The sequence below is a fragment of the Gorilla gorilla genome, chromosome 7, assembly GCF_029281585.2.
Source record: "Gorilla gorilla gorilla isolate KB3781 chromosome 7, NHGRI_mGorGor1-v2.1_pri, whole genome shotgun sequence".
Classification (NCBI taxonomy): Eukaryota; Metazoa; Chordata; class Mammalia; order Primates; family Hominidae; genus Gorilla; species Gorilla gorilla.
Window position 1 is genome coordinate 46,020,671 of NC_073231.2, and position 26,890 is coordinate 46,047,560.

The window sequence follows — 26,890 nt, forward strand, 5'->3', positions numbered from 1 at the left end:
CTAAACACTAATTTATAGCAGTATTCTCAAACTTTAACGTACATACGAATCACATGGGGCTCTTGTTAAAACAAAGATTCTAATTTGATAGGTCTGCAGAGAGCTCTAAGGTTCTGCAGTTCTAACAAGCTCCCAGGTGACACCAATGCTGCTGATGAATGGAACATACAATTAGTAGCAAGGGTTGGTAGAATTCACTTTTCCCCATCTTTGACAATAGGATGTTTGTCTATCTTGTCTGACTTTCATTCTCCATGAGTTCTTAAAGATAAAGTATCTTAATTATAATTATAATAACGCTGTTTTTAAAATTTCAGTACTCTGAGATAAACTTCTTCTTGACCTCGATTTGTATAACTTAGCCTTGATTTATATAAACTATTGTTCTCTTGCTGTCGTCCTATCTACCATAAGTTTTGGGTCCCTTAATCGTTTTTTCGTCCTTCCCAATTGATTGAAAGATATTCAACAAGTTAGTGGCAGCATCAGACTAAAAGCTAGGACTCTTGATTGCTGAGTTACAATAATAGTTCAACCAGAATTAAAGTCTGCGCTTTCCATATTTCCATCCTGTCACAGCCTACAGTGCCTTCTCTTCTAATTCTTAAGTAATCAAAAGAACTTAGCATTTCCTTTGTTTGGTTATTTAAATACAACTTAGCAGGACACAGAACGTATTTCTGCTTTGTTACTATTCTGTACTAAAAGCAAAAGAGAAAGACTAAGGAAAATTGTAAGAAAATCTAATAATTGGTAACATTACTATGTTGTAAATATAATTTATATCACTGAATTTCTTAGAGGAAAAACAGTGTAAGGAGGGGGTGGAGGAGGGGAATGATGATAGTAGAAGCAGTTCAAGCAATGCTACCAAAAAACTTAAATGGGATTTTCCATTTAGAATACCTTTTTAAAGTTTTTGATCATTTAAAATAGATTTAGTAACACAATTATTTTGTTTTGTTCCAATATAATTACATCCCCCAAGAAATACAAATTAACACACTTATCCATTTCCAAAAAGCTCAAGATTGAGAAAAATTGTCTTAAATGAACTAGTTGTCATTTTCAGTACAGTCCCCAGCATATAAATTTATAAGGAATAGCAAATAAAGATGAAAAGAAAGTACATCATTAAATGCTTTAGTTTAGGCTAAAGCCACCTTTAATTAAAACCGCCAATCACAATCCTAGGGGACTAGCACTTAGATTAAGAACAGGGGTAGCCCATTGCTAATCTAATTCCCTGGGCTTCCCCCGCGCCACTGCCCACCATCTAGGCCTAATACTCATTTTCCTTCTAAGTACATGAGACTTCTTTTTTGTCCTAGTAATTTCCTTTGTCAGCTTCCTGTAGTTTGGGGCTAGGTTCTGCTTTCACCCTACCCTATTAACATCAACATACCTGGTGGCAGATGAAAAGTAACAATCTCATACAGCCTTTTTAGAAGAGCATTCAGCTGGAAGCTCTGAGTACCATGTTCTGCTCTCATCAATGTCCATTGTGATCAGCTGTGTAGTCTTGGGTAAATCTTTGAAGCTACAGTTCACTTCAAAGGATTATCATTAGGAACAAGCAAGACAATGTGTAAGTGGCAAGGACTATGGGAGATAGTGTAGTATGAAGGCTTTGGAGACCAAAGACTCTGCCATACAATAGCTATATTACTTTGGGCAACTCTGTTGCTTTCTCCTCATTTACATAATGGGAATAACTTGTCTACCATGCCTGTCTCAGATAGATACTTTTGAAGACATTATTGAAGAAATTATAAAATGTCTGACACATAACAAGCTGTTAATAAATGATTTACCTAAATGCACTATACAAATTTAAGCCCTATAATTCCTTAGTAAAGATATAAAATTCAAACAATTCAGAAGTGACTGGGGCAAAGAACTCAGATATACTAACATTCTATTCTCCTTTAAGATTTATTGCTCTTTTTTCCCTCTTGTTTTTAAGGTGAAACCATTTGGCATATTAGATGAAATCGTCACAGTGCACATTTAGAATATTATGAATTTAAGAAATCACCAACACAAACCACACATTTGCAGTTTTTTGCAAGTGAATTTTTTTAAGTTTCAACATTAACATTTGTACTTTGCATTAAATTCTTTTAAATAGCATCACACTAGCCTATACAAAATTTGTTATTGACCTATTTGATACTTGTGTGCTTATGGAAATGGAAAAGGTTTTTAATCCCAAACCACCATCATGACACAAGAGAAAGAGAGAGAGGAGAGAGAGAAAGAGAGAAAGGGAACACATAGTTGTGTTGAAAGTAAATCCAAGAAATCGCAAGTAGCCTTAACATTACCATCCAGGAAAGTCTGTTCAAGATAATCAATGATCTGAGTGGCCTCACAAATTATGTTTTCCCCGTGGATAAGGACAGGCACTTCTCCAGTTGAGTTCAAACGCATAAACCAAGGCTCATTGTGCTCACTCAAGGGCAGACTTACATCATGTTCCTCGCACTTCAATGCCTTTTCAGCAATTACCAAGCGCACCTGGAAGAGTTCACACTGGTTACTACAACACATGTAAGCTTTCAATTAAATGACTTCCCTGGACACCGCTAAGCAGCCTTTCTGGGCTTCCCTGTGTTACTGACATTTTCAACAGTCGTTTTAACAATTCCTATTTCTGGAATTAACAAGTAAGTACAGAACAATATTCAACAAATTAAGAGAAGAACACAAAATAAGTAATGAAATGATTCTGACTGTATTCATTAAACAGTCACCCTCCTCATCACTACCACTTTCTCGGTGTCCTAAACCTGATTATGGGTCCTCCCCAGACAAGAACCTGACATGTAGGTACATCCGCTCTTGCTGAAGACAGTGAATGCGAGAGAGCAAAAGAAGAGATCGCAGATTATGAGGGTGCACAAAGGCACCTCCCTCTGCCTCTGTCCGAAGCCCAGCAGGCAAGGCCTCCAGACCAAATACTGAAAATGATGCTTTTTTGTCGCATTTCGCGAGAGGCGGAGCCTGGGCCATAGCCACATAGGATCATCTCCGATCGATTCTCCCCGCTCCCCACCCGGGCGCGTCCCCGCCTGGAGGGAGCGCCTGCCCGGGGTCAGGACACTGGTGGCGGATTTCTAGGTGGACCGGCTTCCCTGGGCGGGACTCAGAAGGAGCTGTCCCAGTGCTGAAGCCCGATCCGCGCCACCCTCCGCCGCCAAGGCCTGTACCTTTTGAGAGCTGAAGGAATGCGTCCAATGGTACAGAATGAGCTTAACCTCCGCGTCGGCCTTGCCTTCTGCCCTCAAAGGCGGGCTCCCTCTCTGCTCTTCCTGCCTCTCAGCCATCTTGGGGTGCGCGAGCACGGGTGGGCCCGGCCTGTCCGCCCTGGGATTCTCCCTCCCACACTGCCCCGCAAGGCGTTTCCGGGTTTTGAGCGGTACCTGCCGGAAGGAGGGCGCGCGGCCCGCTGGGAAATGTAGTTTCGCCGGCGGCGGAGTCTGCGAAAACGCGGGGTCTGCGAAAACGCGGGGTCTGCGACTGGAAAGCCCCTGGCAAGCCTGGGAGTGCACCTGGGAGGTGCAATTGAACGGTTGTTTTTTGGGTTTTTTTTTTTTTTAGAAGAAAAAATAAAAAATATGAGACCCTGGTTATGAAGGGCAGTAAGGAAGAATGATGATAGCAAATTACTCTCCGGTTTGGAGGTTGCTCAGGTATAAAAGCAGCAATTTCCCAAGATACTGAGGGTTGCTCTTGGAGCCTGTTCCTTTGTTGGAAAGGAAGTTCCGGTCGACAAACAAAGCAACAGGAAAAGGATCTATGAGCTTTCATTAGAAGATGCTACTATGACATTAGTGGACTAATTCCACAAATTTGACTAACTGCTGTAGATTAGAGAATAGTCTTGTATAAACAGTAAGTACTTGATTTTGATAATTAAACTATGCTTTGTAAAAGAAAAAAAAATGCCACTATGGAGTCATGCAAAAAAACTATTTTGTCATAAACAGCTAATAAACAATGGCGATATAAAATAGCCTAGTTGTTAAACACAAAAATTCTACAACAGTACTGCCTAAGTTCATATCCTGGTTTTTCCACTTTCTAAGTAAGAATAATAATTTTATTGTTTCCCTCATAAGATTTTTGTGAAAAATTAATAATAAAATGTTAAACACTCAGAACACCCTGTCACGTTGTAGGCACTCAGTCTTAGTCACAGGTTCAGTTGCCTTATAAACATTCTGTTATAACCATAGTCAGAATCATAATTTTATATTAGTCTAGTTATTATTGTATGTCTTTGAAAATTTGGCATCATATAGTAAGTTGATTTAAAAAATCTCTTTCAGTAATATGTATAAATATGACCATAGAATAAATGCCTGTATAATTTATTTGGCAAATATTTATTGAGCACCTACACTGTTCCAGACATTGTGCTGGCTCCTGGTAATATAAGATGTGTGAAATCTAATATCTAACACTCAAGATATAATCTGGCGGTAGAGACGACCAAGGAAATAGACAATCACAATAAAGATGAGAACTGTCTTAGGGTGAACACAGAGTACTATGAGAAAGGAGGGGCAGGCAGCCAACCCAGGTCAGAGAAGGACCCCTGGAAAAGACAAAATCTCATGAGGTTCTTCCTTGCCTTTACAGTACTTCATTTGTTACTCTCTGTAATTCTTTCATAATTTTTTAAGATTTCATAATGTCTTTCATAGCCTTCAGTTAATTCAAGTGCTATAGAAAAGGTGAATTCCTTGCCAAAATTGTTTTTATCAGTTCACACTTAAGAGTAAGAGCAGAAAGAGGAAAACTTTGAAATCGGACAGAGTGGGGTTTAAATTCTAGCTCTACCCTAACTTGAGCTTTCTTGAGCTTTGACTTCATTGTGTGTAAAAAATGGATACATAAAAATTATATGCCTACCCAGATGGCTGTGGGAATTCAAGAAAGGATGTATATAAAGCACCTAGGGTATTGCCTGGAATGTAGCCATTGATAAAAACATATGTGTGAAAGCCCCTTCACTGACATTAGGAGGGCATCATATTACATTTCATCCTCTCTCTGGAGGTCTCAAAATTTTTACAACTACCCATATAATCCTCCTCTCCCATTCCTCTTCAGAACTTCATTTTTTAATTATCCACCTTCAGATTCCTAGTTTTCTATTCCATTACCTTCAATAGCAAACACCACACTTACTTTTGCACCAACCTTAATAATAAATCATCCTAAATATTTGAATAAATTCCAATACTCGTGATAAGCCATGTGTCACCTGCAGCTGAAAAAGTCCTGACAATAAAACCCTGGTCCCTCAAACACAACACTTTTCTCCATCACATCCTGCCCACAGCAAAGCCATAGAAGAAACATTGAATGACTTGATTACTTGGTGTTTAGTACAAAGCATTCATAGAACTCATTGGGAGTGTAAACATGCACAGAACTTCTGAAGGCAAATGTATCAATACGCTTCAAGAATCGTGAAAATGGGCATAACTTCTAACCTAGAAATTCCTCTATTTGCAATTTAAGGAAATAATTCTGACAAATTCTGACAGTTGATCCTACCTATTTTCCCCTTCTTCCATGGTAATAGAAATTTTAGCTGAGCACATGACTGCTGAGAATAAAGACTGTGTTTCCTAGGCTCTATTGCAGCAAAACATGGTCTCCTAACTATCTCCTAACAAGGGGAAAGTCATGGATGTGCCACAGGGCAAGTGCTGGGAATCTTTCTTAAAGAGACAATTAGCCCTGTGCCTCTTCTTCATCCCATCCTCCATCCTGCTTCAGAGAGGATGGATTCTGACCTGGACCATGAAGAATGGGGCCACGCCTTAGGAACAGCTGGGCCATGAACTTGGGGAAAATTGAGCTTCTAAAGACACTGAGGAGCAGAACTCACACCAACTTGAGTCTGCAAACCTCCAAACTTTTACTTGAAAAGGAAAAAAAGGATCTTGTGTAAGGCACTGTTATTTGGTGCTTTCTGGATGCTATTGTCTTAACCTATCCTCATCAATACATCAATCTTGTAAAATATAGGTGGCTTTTATTTCTTTATGCTTCTGTATACTCTAATTGTTCTATAATGAATGTGTGTTGCTTTTACCTGTTAAAGGTGTGAACACTAAAAGAATATCATTAAATAGATGACATAAGGAAAAATGTGTGTGTTTGTTTTATCACAATAGAACTGCTACATCTACTTCCAATGATCTATAATCACTTTTTTCCCATCCCAATAAAAGCCACTGTTGGTAATATAAAAACCTTATTATCCTTTCACATGTTTATTCAGAGCTCCTACTACACTGTGTATTCTGTGTCTATGGTTTTTGTAGATCATAGATATGATCGTTGTGGGCTCCTTGAGGACAGGAGCCAGGTCCAGGTAAATTTGTTTTCAATATACATTTTTTGAGCCCTAAGTGCTAGATAGAGAAGACACAGAGTTCAAAGTCAGTCACAGTCACTGGCCTTAGGGAAATCAAGTGTGAAGGCAGAGAAATGAGATCCCAACACAGTGTGGTACTTGCTGTGACATCTAGAAAGTTATAGTAGGAATACAGAGAAAGGCACCTAACACAGATAGGCTTCCCAGAAGAGGTGATAATCTTTACCATAACCAGTACCATACTAACACAATTACCATTATATCCAGGGTGGTGCCCCCACTGGCTCATGATAGCTGATTGTTAAATTTTCAGGAATTTGCAAAGTGGATGTTCAACTCAGCTATTAATCAAAATTAAATCAAACTGAGTTGCATTTAAATGAATTATTTTCGCCGGGCACGGTGGCTCATGCCTGTAATCCCAGCACTTCAGGAGGCTGAGGTGGGCGGATCACGAGGTCAGGAGATCAAGACCATCCTGGCTAACACGGTGAAACCCTGTCTCTACTAAAAATACAAAAAATTAGCCAGGCGTGGTGGCGAGTGCCTGTAGTCCCAGCTACTCCGGAGGCTGAGGCAGGAGAGTGGTGTGAACCCGGGAGGCGGAGCTTACAGTAAGCCAAGATCACGCCGCTGCACTCCAGCCTGGGCGACAGACTCCATCTCAAAAATAAATAAATAGATAAATAATTTTAAAAATAAAACTAGCAAATACTTAAAACTCATCACTTCCTAATTATGTGTATTATTATCTGTACTCCTGAGTTTATTTGTGTCTATCATATCCATACAAGGCAAATAGTATATAAGGATGTGCTACTTGCATATCTCTTCCTCTCTGTTCAGTGATGTCATGTTAGTGACTTGAAATTGGCCATGGTAGAACTATTTACAGAAATTGGTAAATGCTATCATGTTTAACTTTTTCCCAGAAAGTTGGTTGTTAAATATTTACTACTATACCATTGAATGTATCTATCTTATTTAGTATTTAATAAATTGTTTTGATGAGGAGAAAGAGAACACTGGGTAAATTTCTGAATGAGTAAATTTGCATACTAATTTGCTTTCGGTACCTTTTCCTTTCCTAATCAGCTTTTGCTTCCTTCTCCATTTCCGAGACACCCACTATGCTTATTATTTTTTCATTCTCTTCACTATCCTTAGGAAGAACATGGATATGCACAGGTCAATCTGCCCACTATCAAACACTGAGCACTTTCTCTAGCACATATTCCCAGCAGCAAAACCATGAACTAGTAAACACTGATGAACTGATGACTGCACTGATGTTCAATATTAATACTTTATAAAGAAAAGGTATAAAGTAGAACGTCTGCATCTAAAGATCGCAAACGGCTTTCTTACAATCTCATTTGATCTTCATGATAGCCTGTGAGGTAGCTACCATCCCTAAATTAGAAGAGCTTCCACTAGTTATAGCTGAAGAAATGAGGTTTAGTAAGTGAAATACTAGTCCAAAATCCTGGAGCCGGTGACAGAACTACATCTCAGACACACATTTTCTGATTACTAGTCAAGTATTAGCTTCTACTACACTATGCTAGCCTTAAACCAAAGAGAGAAAGTTGTGGACTTGCAAGCTTTAACCAGCCTGAGGTGGACTTTGGAGAAAAATACAGCCACCTTATTGAAAATGAGTCCATGCAGATGGATACTGTTCCATTAAACTCCTTGTCAAAATGCTGTATTATTAAACTACTGTCTATATGTCTTTCTGGTGCATCAGATTCTGAGCCTCTGAAGGGCAAAGATCCAATATTATTCATTTTCGTGTCAGCAGGAACCCAGAACAGTGCTTGGTACATAAAAGATGAACCCAAACTGCTTATTAATTAATGGAGGAAAATAGCAGGTAACCACTACCGACAACAAATAACAAATAAAATAATAATAAATTGTGGCCTAATAGTCTGCTGCTCTAGAAATTCTATATGTAAAAGTAATTTCATTTGATAAATTTTCCTATTGATAAATCTAGACTGTAGATCATGGCTCTGCAAACTGACTTTTATGTTAATATTTATTTCAAGTTCTTTCTTCATTTTGCCTATTTCTGAGTGAATGAAGTTCACATGAATTTGATTGATGTTATAAAACAATGAATCATATAACTTCTGAGCCTGAGTCATCTTACCTATAAAATTATGATAAAAAATCTACCAGATATGCTGGCTACACAGATATATCCAATTTAGGAAAATTTCTCAAGCTGGACACTTATGTTTTGTGCAATTTCTTGTATGTTTTTGCTTTATGCTTCAATAAAGTTTTACTTTATCCTATAGTACTGTTACAGCTGAGGTGCGTATACATTTATATAAGTTACTGTTATGTAAAAATCCTATTACTGACTTATCATATATATTTTGACAGGTATTAGGTAATTCCTATATTTAAAAAAAAAAAAAAGAATGACAACTAAGCTAGAGCAACCTGACAAATTAGAATACTCTGGATTTCTGTTTTTTTCCAGTACTTTTATGAATGGCCACAAGAGGTCTCTAGGCTTTTAAGAATAACCAATCCCCTGCTATTTTTCTTTCTTGATAAGTTAGAAAATAGAAATGGTGATATTCTCCAGAGAATATATTTACCTAATTAAGCTAGTTCAATACCAAATTTTCCAAAATTAAAAAAGATCTGTTTTTGTTGTTGTTGTTGTTTTTCTGAGACGGAGTCTTGCTCTGTCGCCCAGAGCTAGAGTGCAATGGCGTGATCTTGGCTCACAGCAACCTCCGCCTCCTGGGTTCAAGCAATTCTCCTGCCTCAGCCTCCTGTGTAGCTGAGATTAGAGGTGCGTCCCACTTGGTCCGGCTAATTTTTGTATTTTTAGTACAGACGGGGTTTACCATGTTGGCCAGGCTAGTCTCGAACTCCTGATCTCGTGATCCACCCGCCTCCGCCTCCCAAAGTGCTAGGATTACAGGCATGAGCCACTACGCTCAGCCATTTAAAAAAGATCTTTTATACCTGTAGAAAAAAAATAGAATTGTCTCCACTTTCTCCTGACAGTAGCAATGTTAATACTATTAATAAACACCCAGAAACTACTTTGTCTGCTCAGCCTTGATGCATGCCAGTAATCTGATCCATGTGAATTACATAAGATTTTTAATTGGGATACACATAAGAATAAAGGGCGGGGGAGGGGGTGTTCACCCACATAGACACAGGCTTAAGAAAGCAAGCAAACTGCGTGTGGCCAAGACATACTAGAACCACAGCACACTGTGGACAGGTGCTCAGTGATCAAGGTTCAGTGCCATGACAAAGGTATACTGTGTCAAAGGGGCTCTGTGATCAATATGCTGGGAACAATGCGTTGGGGACCAAGAAGCACTGTACCCCCCCACAAAAAAGGGGTGTCCTTATTTTAAAATTCTTTTCTTGAGAAGTTTTATCTTGAATGTGAACAATTCTTGTTAGCTGATATTCTCAAGTGTCCATAAAATTCTAAATATTATCTCATTAAATGAGATAAAAAGATGGTTCATCAAGTACATTGATTTGATAAAGAACTGTGATGGTTCTGGCTAGTTTACTAGAGTTCCAGTCAACTTGACTCCTGTACTGTATTTGATTTATTGCAGTGTTTCAAAAAGCATGGGCCCCTGACAAGAAGTGCAAAATTACCTAACTTCTTAGAAATGCATATTCTACTCAATCAGAAACTCTGGGGGTGGAGCCTAGAAATCTGTTTTAACAAGCCCTCCAGGTTTTTCTCATGCAGGTAAAATTTACAAACTATCAATTTAGTGTATAATTGATGAACCGTCTCAATTCTCAATCCCTAGTTTTCCCTCATCTGTAAAATTTTCAGAGCAGAATAGTGAGAGTCTAAAAGAAAAGGATAAATAACTTGAAACAACCTCCACAAAACGATCTGGTAAAACCTCATGGTGTCAAGCCACCAGTTAGAGGCCCCAGGTTCATGGTGCTAAGATTCCACCACCTTCCCCTCAAAAACCATAGATTACCCTCTGCGGGCTTCTAAGCAAAAGCCTCAACAACCTTAGAACAGCCCAGACTTGATTTTGAAACTCTAAAATGTTTTCTTTCAATGCATCCCAGAACAAATAATCATATTTAATAACAAGTGCAACTCATTAAGTCAGGACACCTTTGCTTTGAGGTTACTGTAGACTTATAATAGTTTAATATTCTAGTTTCCCAAAGAATGGCTAATAATGTTAATGATGCACTAAGTTCTTTTAATAGGAAATTCACTTTAAGTGAAAATTCACTTTTCTTGTGAAAAATATTTGACATATCTATGCTCTTTCATCCATCTCTTCTGTGATGAACGGTGTACATATTCAGAATAAGTACATGAATATAGACCAATCAAAGATGCATTTGCACCACGTGGTTGCTAATATTTCTTAGAGTGTTTTCTGTGTGCCAGGAAATGTTTTAAGGGCTTTATATGTATATTGTACTTAACACTTGCAAAATCCCTTAAAGCAGGGAAAAATCCTCATCCCTGTTTTACTGATGAGGATACTAAGGAACAAAAATTTTCCCAAACTCACACTGTTCATGTCAAAATTGGGACTTAAACCCAACAGTCTGGTCCAGAGATTGTGTTCTTACCACTACACGATCTAGCCTTACTATATGAGGCACAATCACAGTCATCAGTTTGATTTCACTAGTCCTACATATAAATATCACCTATTCCTTAAGTCACTAATTATTTTACCTTAGGAAATTTTTGCCCAAGATTGTTTTGAGTTCATGGAAAAAAACTGGGAGAAACAGAGTAGAGAGAATATCCTGCTAAAAGTAAACCAACACTTATTACAAATTTGTCCCAACATTGCTTTAATAATATCTAATTTCCTTCTAAAAGCTTACAAAGTGCCTTTGTAAACAGTACTCATTTGATTTTTCCAACAACCCTTCCAGTAGAAATAAGAAATTAGCACTGAGGTGTGAAGTTCACTACCTCACTAATAATCAGTAGAGCTGGAACTAAAACCCAACGCTTCTAGCTGCAAACTCACTGTATGCTCTAATCACTTCCCACAGCCTCGGTGTGGCCTACCACTTGCCTCAGCTTGTATGCAGGACCAACTCTAGAGCCCTCTCTTTACCTATTGGCAACACAGCCTGACTTCAGTTCAGTTTCTTGGCTTTTGGACACATTGATTCGGTCATGGAATCTTCCCAGCGTATGAGGGTAATGGCTTCACCATGTAATTTCTCCATTGTAATAAAGCATTACCCTTCACTCCAGAATATGCAGTTGTAGTTAAGAGCTCAAAATCTAAAGCCAGAACTAGATTCAAATCTGGCTTCACTGCTCACCACCTATGTGATCATGGGCACGGCTTCCTCATCTATAATCCAGGTAAAGTAATTACACCACCTTTATTGGTATATTTTGAGGATTCATTGTGATTTTTAACATGTTAACTAACACAATTTTAGCACATGGCACATAAGAAGTATAATACATAATAATGATAGAACGGTAAAAATAACTGACTTTTTGAATACTCTGGGTAAATGTCAGCTAATAATATGTTCTCCGGTGTATCCTGCTAGATTGGCTGCACTTTGTAACTTCATTTTTGGCAATTCTCTCTAATGGTTTACAATGAATTTTAGGTATTTATACTTCAAAAATACATGTGAAATAATCACTACTAGCTGGAAATTACAGTTGATGAAAGAAATAACAAATAATAAAAATTCTTAAATACTACTCATATTTCCACAGATTCTTTTCTTGACTTCATGCTATGCCTGCTGAAAATCATTAAAAGAACATCTCAATGGTTATATTAATATTCTGCAAAAATCACTTATAGTATGAAGGTAAGAAAAATCTAGGAGAAAAAAGGAGGCACTTCCCACTGTCATCCAATATTTGAATAAAACTAATAATATCACAAACATTTGTCTTATTAAGAATAATTAAGAGGTATATTTATAAATGCAACTATAAAAGCCTGTAGGATATTTTAGACACAATCTTAGAAACGCACACTGCATAGAGGATACTTAATGCTTAGGTCTGAAATTGCAGCTTTTAATTAGTTATATTTCCTAAAGCTAAGTGCTTTCTTACTAATTTAAAATGTGTCTCTGTACATTTTAACTATCCTCTCAGTGGAGAGTGCCTTTTTCTTGCTATTTCCCAATAAATGATTCAAGTAGTCTTCCTGGACATCTTATTTTATCATTCTCTTTTCATATTTAAAGGAATCTTTCCAGAGACTTAAGATCATTTGGAATATAGCTTTGTCATTCAAATTAGAGTATTTAAGAATACACTGGAATTTATTTTTCAAACATCCTTGCTGTTGTGTTCTTTTCGTCACTAAATAATACACAGAAAAGTTAATTTATGTCTGCATTGTCTCTGGCTACGTGAGAAACACAGCATAAAAACTCAGAGACATAAGCTTTAAAGAAAGAAAATGCTAATGTTGCAAAGGTTTCTCTAAGTAAGATTTTGCTTTGTAACTGTATAAATAGGGCAAGTTAAAGTTCTGGGCAGCAGCAGACAATGAGCAGCAATAATCATTTATGTTTCTTTGGCACCAGCTTCAACACACTGGTATGATTTTTTTTTTCTTAACCACCCGTTACCAAGGACAGTGACAGCACAAATATGAGAATGATTACAGTACTATAAAAACATACTTCACTTACCTTGTTTGTCTTAATAAGATCCTAAAGAAGCATAAGATAACAGTGACAATAGAATATAGTGCTGAATTTTACAGAGACACCAAAGTGTAAAACAACATTGGCTTTCACTTAAGTACTATATTTTTCAAATAAAAGTAATATTGCAATCCATAAAGAAAAGATCAATTTAAATCCTCAGTATGTAATTGAAACAAATGAAAGCACGGAGTTGAGTCTGTGGTTACTAAAGTTCCATGACAGAAAGGGGTGATGTGGCCAAAGTGAACCTGCTTCCAGGGACTCCCTGCGGGGACAGGTTGGAAAAGTCGGTGAACCACAAAGATGGCAGAGAGGAAAAGCTTCGCTTTATGAAACTGCATCATTTTAGAGCAGGGAAGTTTAACAGAAAAAAGGGAAACTGGTCAAATTCAGGTGATGCCTTGGTTTCCAAAGCACATATGAAGAATCAGCTACATATGTTAGCTTGAAAACTATTCAGCCTAAGAGACTCCTGCTGTATGCAAGTTATGAAAATGCATAAGCCCCATCCTACCAGTTTCAAGTGGCAAAAGAAGATGGTAAAAACACAACTCCCCAGATATACGGACATTTAGTATATGAAATTGGAATATATATGAAAATAGAGAGATGAAGTTGAGGCATCTAGAGCCTTAATGGCTAAAACCCAGTGGCTTGGTCTGGAAGGGAAGCCTTGATGAGTTCTGAAGTAAGGGAGATATTCCTTCCTGTTAGACTTCCCAGAGCAAAGGTGCTGATTCTGTGCAAAGAAGTCACTGAAATCTGATGGGCCCTCTTTAAATAACTGATGATCAATGAGAGCCCTCTTTTTTACCTTCCTGATTACGCCTGGGCCTTCATGGCTGTGGCAGCTGCAGACAACAGCAAGTTCTCAGGCAGACATGCAGAGAAGTTCTCAGCTCCGCTCTCAAGAGCCCTGAGCCAGTTGTCCTGAAAGCTGATTTAGAATGTCCTCCCCTGTGGCCAAGAGGGTGCCAAGCCCCTTCTAGCTCTGAGTTGAGGTCTAGACCCTATGCCCTGTTTCTTTCTGTGCTAAGTCACAGCTCTGAAATCAGCACCAACTTTTGTACACGTTGCTTCCAAAGCCCTGAGCCACCCCTCATAGCAGTGGGCCTGCTGGGTGCCGTAAATGTGATCCCGTCTGTCGTTTTAGCCTCAGCAGAAGAGCGACACGACCATATTTATTGCTGTTGCTATTCTGGGGGGTGGATGACGTTTTTCTCCCCTTGTGGCTGAGCCCTGCCTGTTCATCTTTCACCACTCCCTCCAAGTCTACAAGACTAAAACCAGTGATACAAATAGATTCTATCAGGAGGAAAGTTAAAATGAGAAGTTCTTAGGCATTTCCAAATCTATCTGCTGTATGTCATCAAAAGCTTCAAAATCTGTTGGCCTACATTTTAAACGTGTACTGTTAGCATCCCACTAGTACCATAAACAGCTATTGGTGGTAACCTTGTTAAGGAAAGAAAAGATGGATAAAGGGTGGGGGTGGGGGAGTGGGGGGTGAAAAAAACAGTTTGACTGATAAGCACAGCTTAGAAATTTGGCAAATATTGGCTTTTTCACTGCTGAGTGTTGGGAGTGTCCAAGTGTTGCCAGAACACTTGAAGATTTTCTACTTGCCTGTGTGTGAGCTCAGTCTCTCCACCCTTCCTAAGACACTCCTCTTTTGTGACGTGAAAGAAACTAAATGACAAGCCACCGAAACTCCAATTAAGGATAAAATGATACAAGGCACAGGTGATGGCTCCTGGGAAGTAAGTATACACAGGTTTTTCTAAATGAAGGACTTAGATACATAAATAACTAATTACAACATGCATTACATGATGCACCAAAAGAGAAGGATTCTTCCTGCTTTTTGGGGTTGTAAAAAGGAAAGAAAGAAAGAAAAACAACAAATGAGACTGATTTTGGCTCCCTCCGTGTCTGTATGCACCTAGTTCATCATATGCATGTGACACTTTAGCTTTGCTAAAATGACTGTTCAGATTCTTTGTGCTCTTCTGCAAATTTGGTTTGAAATGTACACAGAAGCAGAACAGTATAGCAGAGGCTGCAGGTTGCAGAGGTGATGAGCATGGGCTGTGGGTATAGAGCCCTGCTTGGCCACAGCCCAGGTGTGGAAGTGCTTAAAGACGCCATTTCCTCTGTAAAATTAAGGTCATAAGAGTAGCCACCTTCTAGGCTTGTTGTGAGAATTAAATGAGAGAAATCTCTGAAAAAGCGGTTAGAAAAATCAAAAGGCTGAGAACAAGAGCCTTGTTTGCATTTTAGTACAGGGACATTTAACCTCCCCCTAGCAAGTTTCCTTTGGATCCATTGTAGTTCATGTTCAACCTGTCCGTTCAGTCTTAAAATGACAATACACAGGAGTTGTGCTCCAGATTCCAATGTTTCTGGCTGTCTGCCGGGGAAATACCTTTTCGACATTCAGGTTGAAAAGTGCACTATCAGCTGAAGGCTCGGCTAATTTTCTGAGACTGAGAAGTCCATAAACTATAGAATTATTTAAATAATAGCCTTAGAACAGGACCTGGTTCTTAGTGCCAAGAAAGTGATATATATATGTAAATATATATATAATCTTACAATAAATGAATATATATATCACATATATGGCTTTTCTGCACTGATGTGTTTTTTTCTTCCCTCTTTTCAGTTGCATATTTCTGCACAATTACATCACAGACGTGTACAAATGAAGCCATCTTATTTCTCTAGGACCAAAATTAGTAATTCTAAAGACCCATTTCTACTGATGGTGGAAAAACTCTTCATTTTGTCCCTTTCAGGGAAACTTGGCTACCTCTAGTATAATATAATCCTTTTTCGGGTAAATATTCAGTCACCTTTCTCTGTCCCTCTGGTGGTGGGAGGAAGGGTGGAGAACGGATCTAGTTTTCGGGTGGCTTGGTATCCTCTTGCCTCAAGGGAGGGGCATCTGGTTTAAGAAACATCCTCTTGTCCTCACTGGCCTCCCTTGAAGTGCCTTTTCCACCATCTTTGGCACTTGACCTCTGGCCTTGCTGCATCTGCTGAAAGATTCATATCTGAGGTCACTCATGGTCAAGCCTCCCAGCACAGTCAGCGTGTGGGTGGCCACTCCTCCTCCCTAAGGCTGACTCAATCTTGGCTCTAACTGATCCTGTGAAATACAGCCATGTCTTCCATCCAGGCTGTCCCTTTGTGATGCACACCCAAAGCCTCACCTCTCACTGCACCACAGCAACCCGCCGGCAGCCCATCAGCTTGCAACTCTTACCTAGGTTAGGCCAGGAGAACTCATCTCCAGTTTCTTCCAAACTTCAATTCATGACCCAGAGGACCTACAGAGGCTTGTTGTAGCTACAGCTTCATAGGAAACAGACTTTGAGATTTGCTTACAGAAGGTTTATTTGCAAGAGTTCTCCATACAACATCCATAGAAGTGAAGGGAGCCGGGTTGAGCAGAGAGAAGTTAAGAGCTGCCACACAGTTGCAAAGAAGCTGACTGTACAGGGAACTGGAGCTGGGACAGCTTTTGTGAGTTGCTCCAATTGAGGCAAGGGAGCCAGACCTTTATCTCCCCGACAGTCTATCAGTTATTCGATGTGGGCTGCCCCCAGCGAGTTCGCATGGCCTCTCACTAGGAGGCCCTCTTTGGCTAAGAGCAATTCTGGGAGAAGGACTCAGTCACAGGCATCAGCTGCCAACACTCACATCAACTGAGCAACTGAATGCTGGATCCCAGAAGTGTGTCTGTGCAGCACTAGAGGGTCCGCTACAGGGCTATCTCAGGCTCTGCCTAAATACCCAAAACCAACCCCTCTATCCTACAGTGGCTGTCCTGAGTTGGTTCTGAATATTTGATGAGGCTGCTGCCACACCTTCTCCTAAGACATAGAGAGGAAGTCTCATTTGAGACACTTGTGCCCTCAGATACTCAAATCTGGAAGCTTCTATCCCCACTCCCTCTTGCAGACCTCTCCAAAATGCTCTGATATCATGTCCTACATCCTCTCTCATCTATGTTTCACAGTCAAATTCCTGTATTCAATTCTCCAATTGATAATTTCGGGGAACCCCATAAATCGTTTTTTCCTCCTTTCAACAAAACCTGAATCTTACAAATATTAGCCTTGATCTCTTGCATATCATTTCTTCTAAAGTTAAAATCCGTTTTCAAGTTGGAAGTTTCAAGTTTACACCCTTTGTAATTTGACCTCCTCTGCTCCTGAAGTAATGAACATTGTTGAATGATGAGAAGACTTGTGAAAACAGTGAAACTAGCTTAAGCTGATATTTCATATATATTAACCTAATCAGCTTACAAATGAAGACTACACCACTTTCTGCCATGTCATGAAATGTACATTTTTTTCATTGGCTGCTCTTTGCATTTGGCAAGTTATACAAAGTGTTTGGAGCTCTCAGTTTTACAGGGCCTCTACTCAAACTTCCTTGCGAACTGTTCTTTATGTGCCTGAGAACAGGGCTCAGGTTTTCCACGGCTCTTATATTTTCTTCCCACACCCCAGTGGATCAGTTTGTGGACTTGACTTTGGAGCCTAGTTCTCTAAGCCTTTTTCAGCCACATGGCCAAGGAGGCAAAGACCTCTCAGTCGCCTTTTTCTAATTCTGCCTGTCCTGGATACCATAAGCAGGAATCACAGAGATGTGTGATCTCGCTCAAGTTGGTCTCTCCTTAGTCTCAGATCTTGATGATCACTTGATCTTGACCATACCAAACCTTGGGGTCTAATGATCCCTTTTTAGGATGTTAAAAGGTATAATTTATCCTGTCCCTATGGATCTATGTGAGAAGAAATCATTTCCTTTATTTTTTTTCCCCTAGGAATAATCCACTCAGGATTCCAAACAGAAGTCCACATACCATGGGAGTTCACCCATGTATCCTAAGGGGTCTGCTGATTCTCTCCAGATTTTTCATCTCCATGGGCTGTTACTTGATTTCAGAGGCTGATTTTATGTTTAGGCTGACTTTGGCACTAAGTCCTTCTACTTTAATTGTTTCTGACTAATGAGAAGAAAAGCAGACCTAATACATAATTGATGCATCTCCACCGAGCAATAGCCAAATGGTATGCCAGCACACTGTACAAAGAAAGACTTCCTACTAGATCACAAAGCAGAGTCCTGAACAGCATCTAGCAGGACGCATGGGCTGAAATTAGGAGTGTGGCTCCATGGGTAGTACCGTAACATTTTAAAATGAAAAACATCATCTGTCACACTAAATTCAGGTTGTTAACTTGAATATTATTTGTTTTCAATTATGTTAGCTTTATGTTGTAAATAAACTATAAGCATACGGAGGTGTATCTTATATTTTATGTATCAAAGTACACATACACAATGATTGTAAATTTAAATAAAAATAATAACATTTAATCCACCATGGGAGAAAGGTCTGAACACATTTTTGTTTTCTTTCAAAAGTTATTCCTGGATTTCTCAAGTTTAAAAATAAACACTGTTCTATAGTAGAGGGGTCACATCTTGCTTCAGGATACGTATCAGAACCAATAGGGAGGGCTAGAATTTAACAACCTTTTTGTATTTTCTAATACTACACTTCTGCCTATTTTGCTTTCTCTGCCCAACCTCAGCTATGGGAGGGGTGACTAAACAGTCATTGCTTCTTACTGAACTCTTAGAGTAAGATCACAAACAGGCCCTGGTCCCTGCCTTCCTCCCCACCATCATCTCTCACCAAGATCCTCTCCTTTGCTCAATGAGCCTTCTCAGTCCCTTCAATGTGCCACACTCATTGTGCCACACTCTTTTCATAATTATTTCCTCTTCTCCAGTTGAACTACTTACTTTTCTGGCTGTCTCCTACTCATCCTCCAGAGCTTGGCTTAAATGTCACTTTCTTAGAGAAGCATCTGAGCAATATCTATTGAAAGAATGGATGGGTGGATGGGTGGATGGGTGGATGGATGGATAGATGGGTGGATGGGCGGAAGGCGACCAGATAGAGGGATGGGTGTGTAGATGGGTGGATAGTGGATGGATAGATGATGGGTGGATGATGGATGAAGGATGAAAAGGTGAGTAGATAAATGGGTGAATGAATAGATGGTAGATGCATGGATGGATGGATGAATGAGTGGATAGATGGTGGGTGGATGAATGGGTGAGTGGGTGGGTGGATGATGGATGGATGAATGGGTGGGTGGATGGATGGATGAGTGATGGATGGATGGGTGAGTGGGTAGGTGGATGGATGGATGGATGGATGATGTATGGATGAACGGGTTGGTGGATAGTGAATAAATGGATAGACAGATGGATGGGTGGGTGAATGGACAAATAGATTGTAGATGGATGGTTGGATGGATGGATGCATGAGTAGGCAGGCAGATAGATGAATAAATGGTGGATGAATGGACAAATGAATGGATGGATGGGTAGGTGGGTGCAGGGATGGATGGGGAGGCCTTCCCTGATATTGCAATCTAACTGAAAGTATCCCTTGCTATTCTTTTTTACAGCACTACTTTTTCTTCTGTAGCACAACAATTGGCAATGATATATTGATTTAACATCTATCCTTTCAGTGGACTGTAAATTCCCTGAGGGCAGGGAGTTAACGACCTTATACCCATTACAAAGCACTCTATTTAGAAGGTACTTGCTACATATATATTCAGTAAATGAAAAAAGGAAATCTTGAAGATGATATTCACATCACTGAAATAGCTGTAAGGAGTGGAAAAGACCTTTTCTAACATTTTTAAATATTTTAATTAATGAATTATGTTAACATGGAACAATCTAAAAGAACAATACATTTTGAGAATAAGTAACCTGTGGCCTTTGAGAGGAAGAATCATAAACTGAAACAGCATTTGAAGATGATCCTCCTCAGATGTTAATCAGAGACAAAATATACACCATAGTCAGTATGAAAATGACCTCAAAAGCTGTACTTTGTAAGCAAAATTCCACTACTGCTTGGACAGAGTAGTTCTTGGGATATATATGATTCAGCAGTCACCACACACTTATAGTAGTAGAAAAGAAAAATTTGGTTTTTTTTATCCAACAATAAAGAGCATCTTGAAAAAAAATCTGAAGTAGGTGGTCCCAGGATCACTTGAACATACTCTCTTCCTGTGTGTTCAACCCTATACCCCTCCTGTCTCAACATTGCTCTTAACCCCCAGGAGTGGTAGACAGGAAATCCAGCTAATCCAGATGCTGATACTCAGAAACAGGAACAGGCCAATGTGCCCAGTTGCCACAATGTCCAGCTAGTCCAGGGCAATATGAAACTCACCAGCTCAATCAAGGGTTCCAGCCATTCTAAAGTGGCTGGAAACCACAAAGGGCTGGGGCAGGGAGTACTTTACTGTGTCATCGCCTAAAAGCAGAGCTCTTTGGGGCTTACTTATCCCAGACACTGAGCCCCACTGCTTCTCCTAGGTGGATGAAAGAGACAGACTTCCCAAGACCAGTGGTCCCTAGACAGCACCTCCTGAGTTCAGTCTCCAGATGTTGGGCAAGAGAAGACAACTTACAAGTCCACCCACTGGTTTGGCCTAGTTATCAGGGTTTTGTTAAGGTCTTGGTTTCAAGGTCACCTCATAATGGCTGGTTTTGTTTTGTAAATGTCAACTATCCATTGTACACTTGTTCTTAGAAGACATGCTATTATACAGTACCTTTGAATTTTGGTTTTAAAATGACAAGGAGAAGGATATTCTTTATAACTATGAAAGCACTTTGAGAGATAATTCATGTGAAAAAAAAATAAAGTCATGTTGGGATCACTAGTGTTAGACAACTTTGAACTTATTTGACTAGCTTAAAGAATCTAAGGTAGTCCACAGGAGAGGATTACCCTATAACAATGTTTCCCTGAAGAGCACTCAGTGTATTTCCTGAAAACACAGATTCCTGAACCTCAATGCCAAGCCCACGGAATCAGAATTCATCTGATTCCGTGGGCTTGGCATTGGTGACCTGGGCATGTGTATACAGACAGTCCCCTACTCAGGATTTTTTTGACTTTATGATGGTGTGAAAGCAATATGCATTCAGTAGAAACCATACTTCAAGTACCAACACAGTCATTCTGGTTTTCACTTTCAATACAGCATTCAATAAATTACATGCGATATTCAATACTTTATTATAAAATAGGCTTTGTGTTAGATGATTTTGTCCAACTGTAAGCTAATGTAAGTGTTCTGAGCCCTTTTAAGCAGGCAAGGCTGAGCTATGATATTCAGTAGGTTAGGTGTATTAAGTACACTTTTGCCTTACAATATTTTCAACTTATGATGGGTTTATCAGGACACAATCCCATAGTATGTCAAAGAGCATCTGTATTTAATAAGTTCCCCTCGGTGACTGTCAGCAGGGGAGTTTTGGAAATTACCCTATGATAATGATTCTCCATCAGATAAGTACATTAGGATTGTTAGGAAAGCTCTCAGAATATATAAGATGGGGCCACTCTGTCATTTTGCTAGAGGAGAGCAGAACCTACACAAGCATCTTTTGAAAATGCTCACCAAAGGATTCTCACCTTTGCTTTGATGAAGTTATCAGCCCTAAAGGAACATTTAGTATGGATCTGAAGTGTGGAAACAAGGCATGATTTAGCATAGGCTGTTACATCGAAGGAAATGATGGTGCATACTTCTTTCTAGAAATAGCAAAACTTTCAGAACAACCAATATGGCAGGACTGACACAGCTGGAGGTTTCTAAATGTCCACTTCTGTCACAGACAGGGAGACAGTCTATGAATTATTCAATCAGTTGGTGAGTCGGAAATCACTCATACCATCTGTATTACCCAGGCAGTCTTTTCCCATTTCAGATGGTAAGTTTTGGAGGGTCCTAAAATTTATCAAGTCCATTTATTGCTTTACACAGGCTATTGCATCATCTGCCTAATGGTGGTTCTATTCAGTTACATATACAGAATGGAATTTTCAAATAACTAAAATAATAAAATGCTAAGATGCTGAAGACTGACATTTCAAGGAGGGATAGCATTGGGAGATATACCTAATGCTAGATGATGAGTTAGTGGGTGCAGCGCACCAGAATGGCACATGTATACATATGTAACTAACCTGCACAATGTGCACATGTACCCTAAAACTTAAAGTATAATAAAAAAAATAAATTAAAAAAATTATTAATAAGTACTATAATTTCAAGTTTCAAATTGCTCTTCAGCGAAGCTTTCCTACTCTCACCCCCTTGATTTTTATTTGTATCTTTACAGGTTTTTACATATGTACAAATACAGCAAACTATAGTGTACTACATACATTGTTCAATAACTTGCTTTCTTTTCTATCTAATAGATCCTGGGGATTTTCCATATCAGTACATAGAAAGCTTCCCCATTCTTTTTTAAGAACCAGGAAATCTGATTTTAAACTCAGTTTAGTAAGTTGTGATTTAGACTTTCCATCTCTCTCTGACCAAGAACCACCTGTAAATGTAAGTGTGTATGTGTGCATGTGTGTGTTAGCTGTGTGTTCTTTAAAGACCACCGGGTGTAACAGTTCAAGGTCTCCAAGAAGCAGATTCCAGGATAGAATCAGACACACATGCAGGATAAAGACCACAGGAAGCAGGAGTAGGCGGGAAACCCATGAAAGGAAAGCAGGGAAGGAAGAATTGTGTAGAAAAGGCTCAGACTGCAGTGTAGCCCTTAAAAGGTTTTAGCCAGGTCAGTGGGGGAGCACAGGAAATCTCACCCATCAGAGGAGGTCTGTGTTGAGAAGGAATGACCCAGTTCCTGGAATCCCACTGTGCTTGGTTATTGGCTAGAAACAGCTTAGACAGTGTGGCCTCAGCATGAATGCTATTGGAATTCAAAGGTGCAGCAGCTACAGGCTGTTCACCAACCTCTTCTCTCACAGCAAGTTCTCCTGAAGGAAGATCTGAGTGGTGCACATCTATGACCACCACAATCTCCCCTTACACTGCAGAGATTGTCTTCACATGTATCTGGGGGCAGTTCCTGGGGGCCTTTCTTCCTGAAGGGAAGCTCTGATAAGAGAAGTTAATGGGACAAATAGCAGTCCCTGTTTCTGAAGTTAGCCTTGTGGCTAAAAATGGTTCTCATCTTCTCCCTTTTCTTTACTTCATTCTCCTCACCATCAGCTATCACATAAGCAGGTTCTAGTGGCTTACCTAGTGGTATAACCTAATCCTTCATTTCTGGAAGGTCTGAACCCTTTGTGAGTCATACCTTTCTCAGACCAGGGTTGCCACATGACTACATCCATGGCTACAAGGGATCCATAGAGTTCCAGGAAGCACCCAAATGGATCACCTGGGTCTGCACATATTCTTTTCTGTCCCCATTATATAAAAGCCTCCTTCTGCTCATCAAAGTCAATCATTCCTGCCAATATGGTGATTCCTCCTCTTACCTGCTGATCCCTGGGCACAATCCCTGGATCTGCCAGGCAGGAGCCATAGTTTGCAGCTCTGCTTTGTCCCCTGGCAAGAGTGCTTCCCCTCTGGGAACCCTGCAGAGTCCAGAGATGCAGCGATAGGAAAGACACTGGATGTGATAGTAAGTGAGGTACTATTGCTTCTACCTCTTAGTTCCTAGGCTTCTATGTCCTCCCTATTAGAGATAGTGCCATAGAGAAAGCTGATTCTGTGCATATACCACACCCCAAAAAATGCCACTCCATCTTTGCAGATTATTACCAGCAAACTAGAATTATAGCTGTGCCTTTAGGAGACCATTCCATTATTCTATGAGGTTAGCCCCTGAAATATTACAGAGGTAAGCAGTAATACAGTGTCTAAGATGAAGTGGACCCCACAATCAGGGCTCGTTCTGGCACCTCCTTCACGGTGAAGTGGGTCCCCTGGTTGGAGTTTATGTGTGAAATCCCACGCTTGTGAATCAGGTATTCTGTAAGCCACTGGACAGTGCTGGTACAGGCTGAGGCTCTGTGGGGAGGAAAGGTAAATCCATACCCAGAACGTCTATCCTTAGTAAGGATGAACCACTGGCTCTTCTAGGCTGAAATGAGTCTAATATACTCAACTTACCACCAAGTAGGTGATTGATATTTGCAAGGAATACTCTCTGTTACTAACAGATCTGACTTGCAAAGTTAGGAGTAGTTAAACCGACCTCAATAAGCAGCAGTCCTTGCTCTTGGGCCCAGGTACAACCTCCATCTCTGCCACTGAGGCAGCTAAGCTCATGTGCCCCTTGCTCCAGATCTGGGATGTCTGTTGAGGAAGGCTGACATTAACTGGCTGAGTCCTGTCATCTACTTGGGTTTTCAGTGCCTCTTCCACTTTGTGTCCATTCCCATATGTTCATCCACATGTCTCCAGCCTAGACCTCCATGTTTTCAGTCTTCCAATCCTTCTCCGTCCAGCCTCTGACCAGGCAAGGCTGTTAGCCACTGCTCAGAAATCTATATAAATATTCCCACCTGGGGCCACTTTCCCTTCCACACAAAATACATGACTGGTTCAACATTCACAGTTCTGCCCACTGGAAAGATTTTCCCGGTCTACAGATGTTCAAGACCACTCCTGAGTGTAGATGTAATGCAGCCTCCATCCATTTTCAGCTATATCCACATACTGAGCTCATCCAACCATAAACCAGACACAGGTTTTTCCTCCCCCTTCAGCTAGTTATTTGAAACCCCAATCTGCTCAGAGAAGTGAACCAGTGGAACCCAGGTGGGGGACATGAGGGTCTGTCCCACACAGCCCTCAAGAAAGGGCAACCTGTTCTTGCAGTTTTCATGCCCTCTGGTCCCCCTCAGCTTGCTCCTGGGGATCCCAGTCCCAACTCACAATAGATTGCTTCTGGGTCTGTCAAGACTTGAGTCAAGAGGACTCAAGCTCATAATGGGAAATTCTGAATGAACAGGCACTTTTTCCCATGGTCAAGCACTCCTTTACTACCAAGGCCAAGTAACTTTCAAATAAACTGTTTCTCAAAAGATGTAAGATTGCCTGTTGCAGATGATATAGATCCTTGCTTTAGATCCCCATAGACTTGCAACTGTGATTCTTCCACAGGGGCTTGCCATAATCTTCATATATCTTTTCTCACCACTGATACCTCCAACACCATAGGATCTGCCTGATCATATGGCCCAAGAGGCAGGGCTGCTTGCATCACAACCTGGGCCTCTAGAAAAACCCCTTCCTGGTCTGAGCCCTCTCAAAGCTGGTGGCCTCCCTTCTGTGTCACCTAGCACATAAGCTGAAGTAGTGTCTAAGTGTGTATGTGTTGCTTCCAGAACCAAAAAGTAGGCCTGCTGGGTGTTCTGCTTCCTTTTTGTAGCAGAGGATGCAAGATGCATCAATTTACCCTTAACTTGGAGAGGTTGTCAGGGGCAGTGGCCTTGATGCAAAACCCACAGGAGATGTGAAGTTGTGGCAGCTGGAGTCTCTTTGCCAAGTACCCTCCAAACTGCAGGTTCTCTTGAAGGGAGATCTGAGCAGTGAGCCTCCACAGCCACTCTTCGGGTGTTCTGATGTCTCTGTAAGTTTTAAAAAGTGCTTGCCACGTGAAAATGATGTAAAATGCAAGAGATGACAAAAATGCTAGAGTGTGATGAAGGAAAGGAAGAGGAATTTAAGCTTTATTTGGAATGCAATCAGTATCTGAAGAATGGCCTACAAGGGCTTTGAGGTGTGCATGCTGAGCTGATATGCAGACTGGTACTGCAATTCTTGGCAAAGATACCACATCCCCCCTTGTCATTCAATTAGAGGAAAGCCTCTTCTATTATTGGCTATTGTTTCAAATCCCATTCCTGAGCTCTTGGAACCATTCACTCCTCAATTATAATTTACATTTCTTTTACTGCCTAATAATTGATTTCCTTTTTCTTTCCTTCAGCTATGAGTCATTTAGTAGCTACTTACTCCTTTGCTTTCAACAATATTGTGTACCTCCCTTCTTTATGCAACTGCTTTATGAAAAGGTTATCTCATCAATTTTTACAACTTTTAACATCTCAATACTGACACTCTTCAAAATGCTTTTAGATTCCCTTGCTATCTCCAAGTCGTGCAATTTCAAATACTGAATTGCCTTTCAGCCATAGTTTCAGAACAAAGCATTGTGATTTTAAATGCAGGATGAGAGATGAACTCATCGCCATGTCTCCTCGGATGCCTGGGATTTCTTTTTCAGGAAGTCTCTTCTGTTCTTACAATCACAGATTGAAAGAGAGACTTGAAAGAGTGGTAAACCTTCATCCCCTTCATTCCTTCCCTTGGTAGGGTGCCTCTTAATTCAAGAAGATCATTGCATTATAAATATCTAGAAGGGTATGCCTTTACTATATCCATAAAGTTAAACAACATGCCAATGATTACTGAAAATTGTTTCAACCATAGCAATCCATTAAATCACTCTGTCCTCTGAACTCTTATGATACTTGGCACTTATTGGCTACTTGTAGTTATCTCCCTTGTATTTTTATTATTTTTCTTTTTCATCTCCTGTCTCTTTAGAGATATTTTATATCCTTAAGTGCAAAGGCTGAGCCTTACTTCTCTATGTCTCCATACCTAAGATAGTAACCATGTACATATATATAAGATGAATAAACATATGCACACATATACATACATATACGTACACATTTTGTGGTTTGGTTCAGGCACTACACCTCTAATACAGACCTGCAATCCACTCTGTCTTCAAGTTACCACTCTTTCAAGTCTCCCTTTCATCTGAGGTTACCTTTTTTATTGTTAGAACTTTCCTGAAACCCTCTGTGAGCCTCATGATTGGACA

General features: G+C 40.0%; 1 protein-coding gene across 4 annotated transcripts in view; it reads right to left on the reverse strand.

The window, feature by feature from the left end:
- Nucleotides 1–26,890, reverse strand: part of GDAP1 (ganglioside induced differentiation associated protein 1) — a 46,138-nt gene that overhangs the window by 13,079 nt on the left and 6,169 nt on the right. Inside the window, exons 1-2 of one of the 4 annotated variants that reach the window (XM_004047163.5) lie at nt 3,213–3,415; nt 2,328–2,520 (exon numbers count right to left, since the gene is read on the reverse strand). The exons of 2 other annotated variants lie outside the window; for them this stretch is intronic. In XM_004047163.5, the coding sequence (XP_004047211.3) occupies nt 2,328–2,520; nt 3,213–3,329 (310 nt within the window). In that variant the 5' untranslated portion in view covers nt 3,330–3,415. Of the gene's footprint in view, nt 1–2,327; nt 2,524–3,212; nt 3,416–26,890 lie in introns of those variants that run through there. One more of the 4 variants, XM_031013880.3, reaches the window with a different exon arrangement.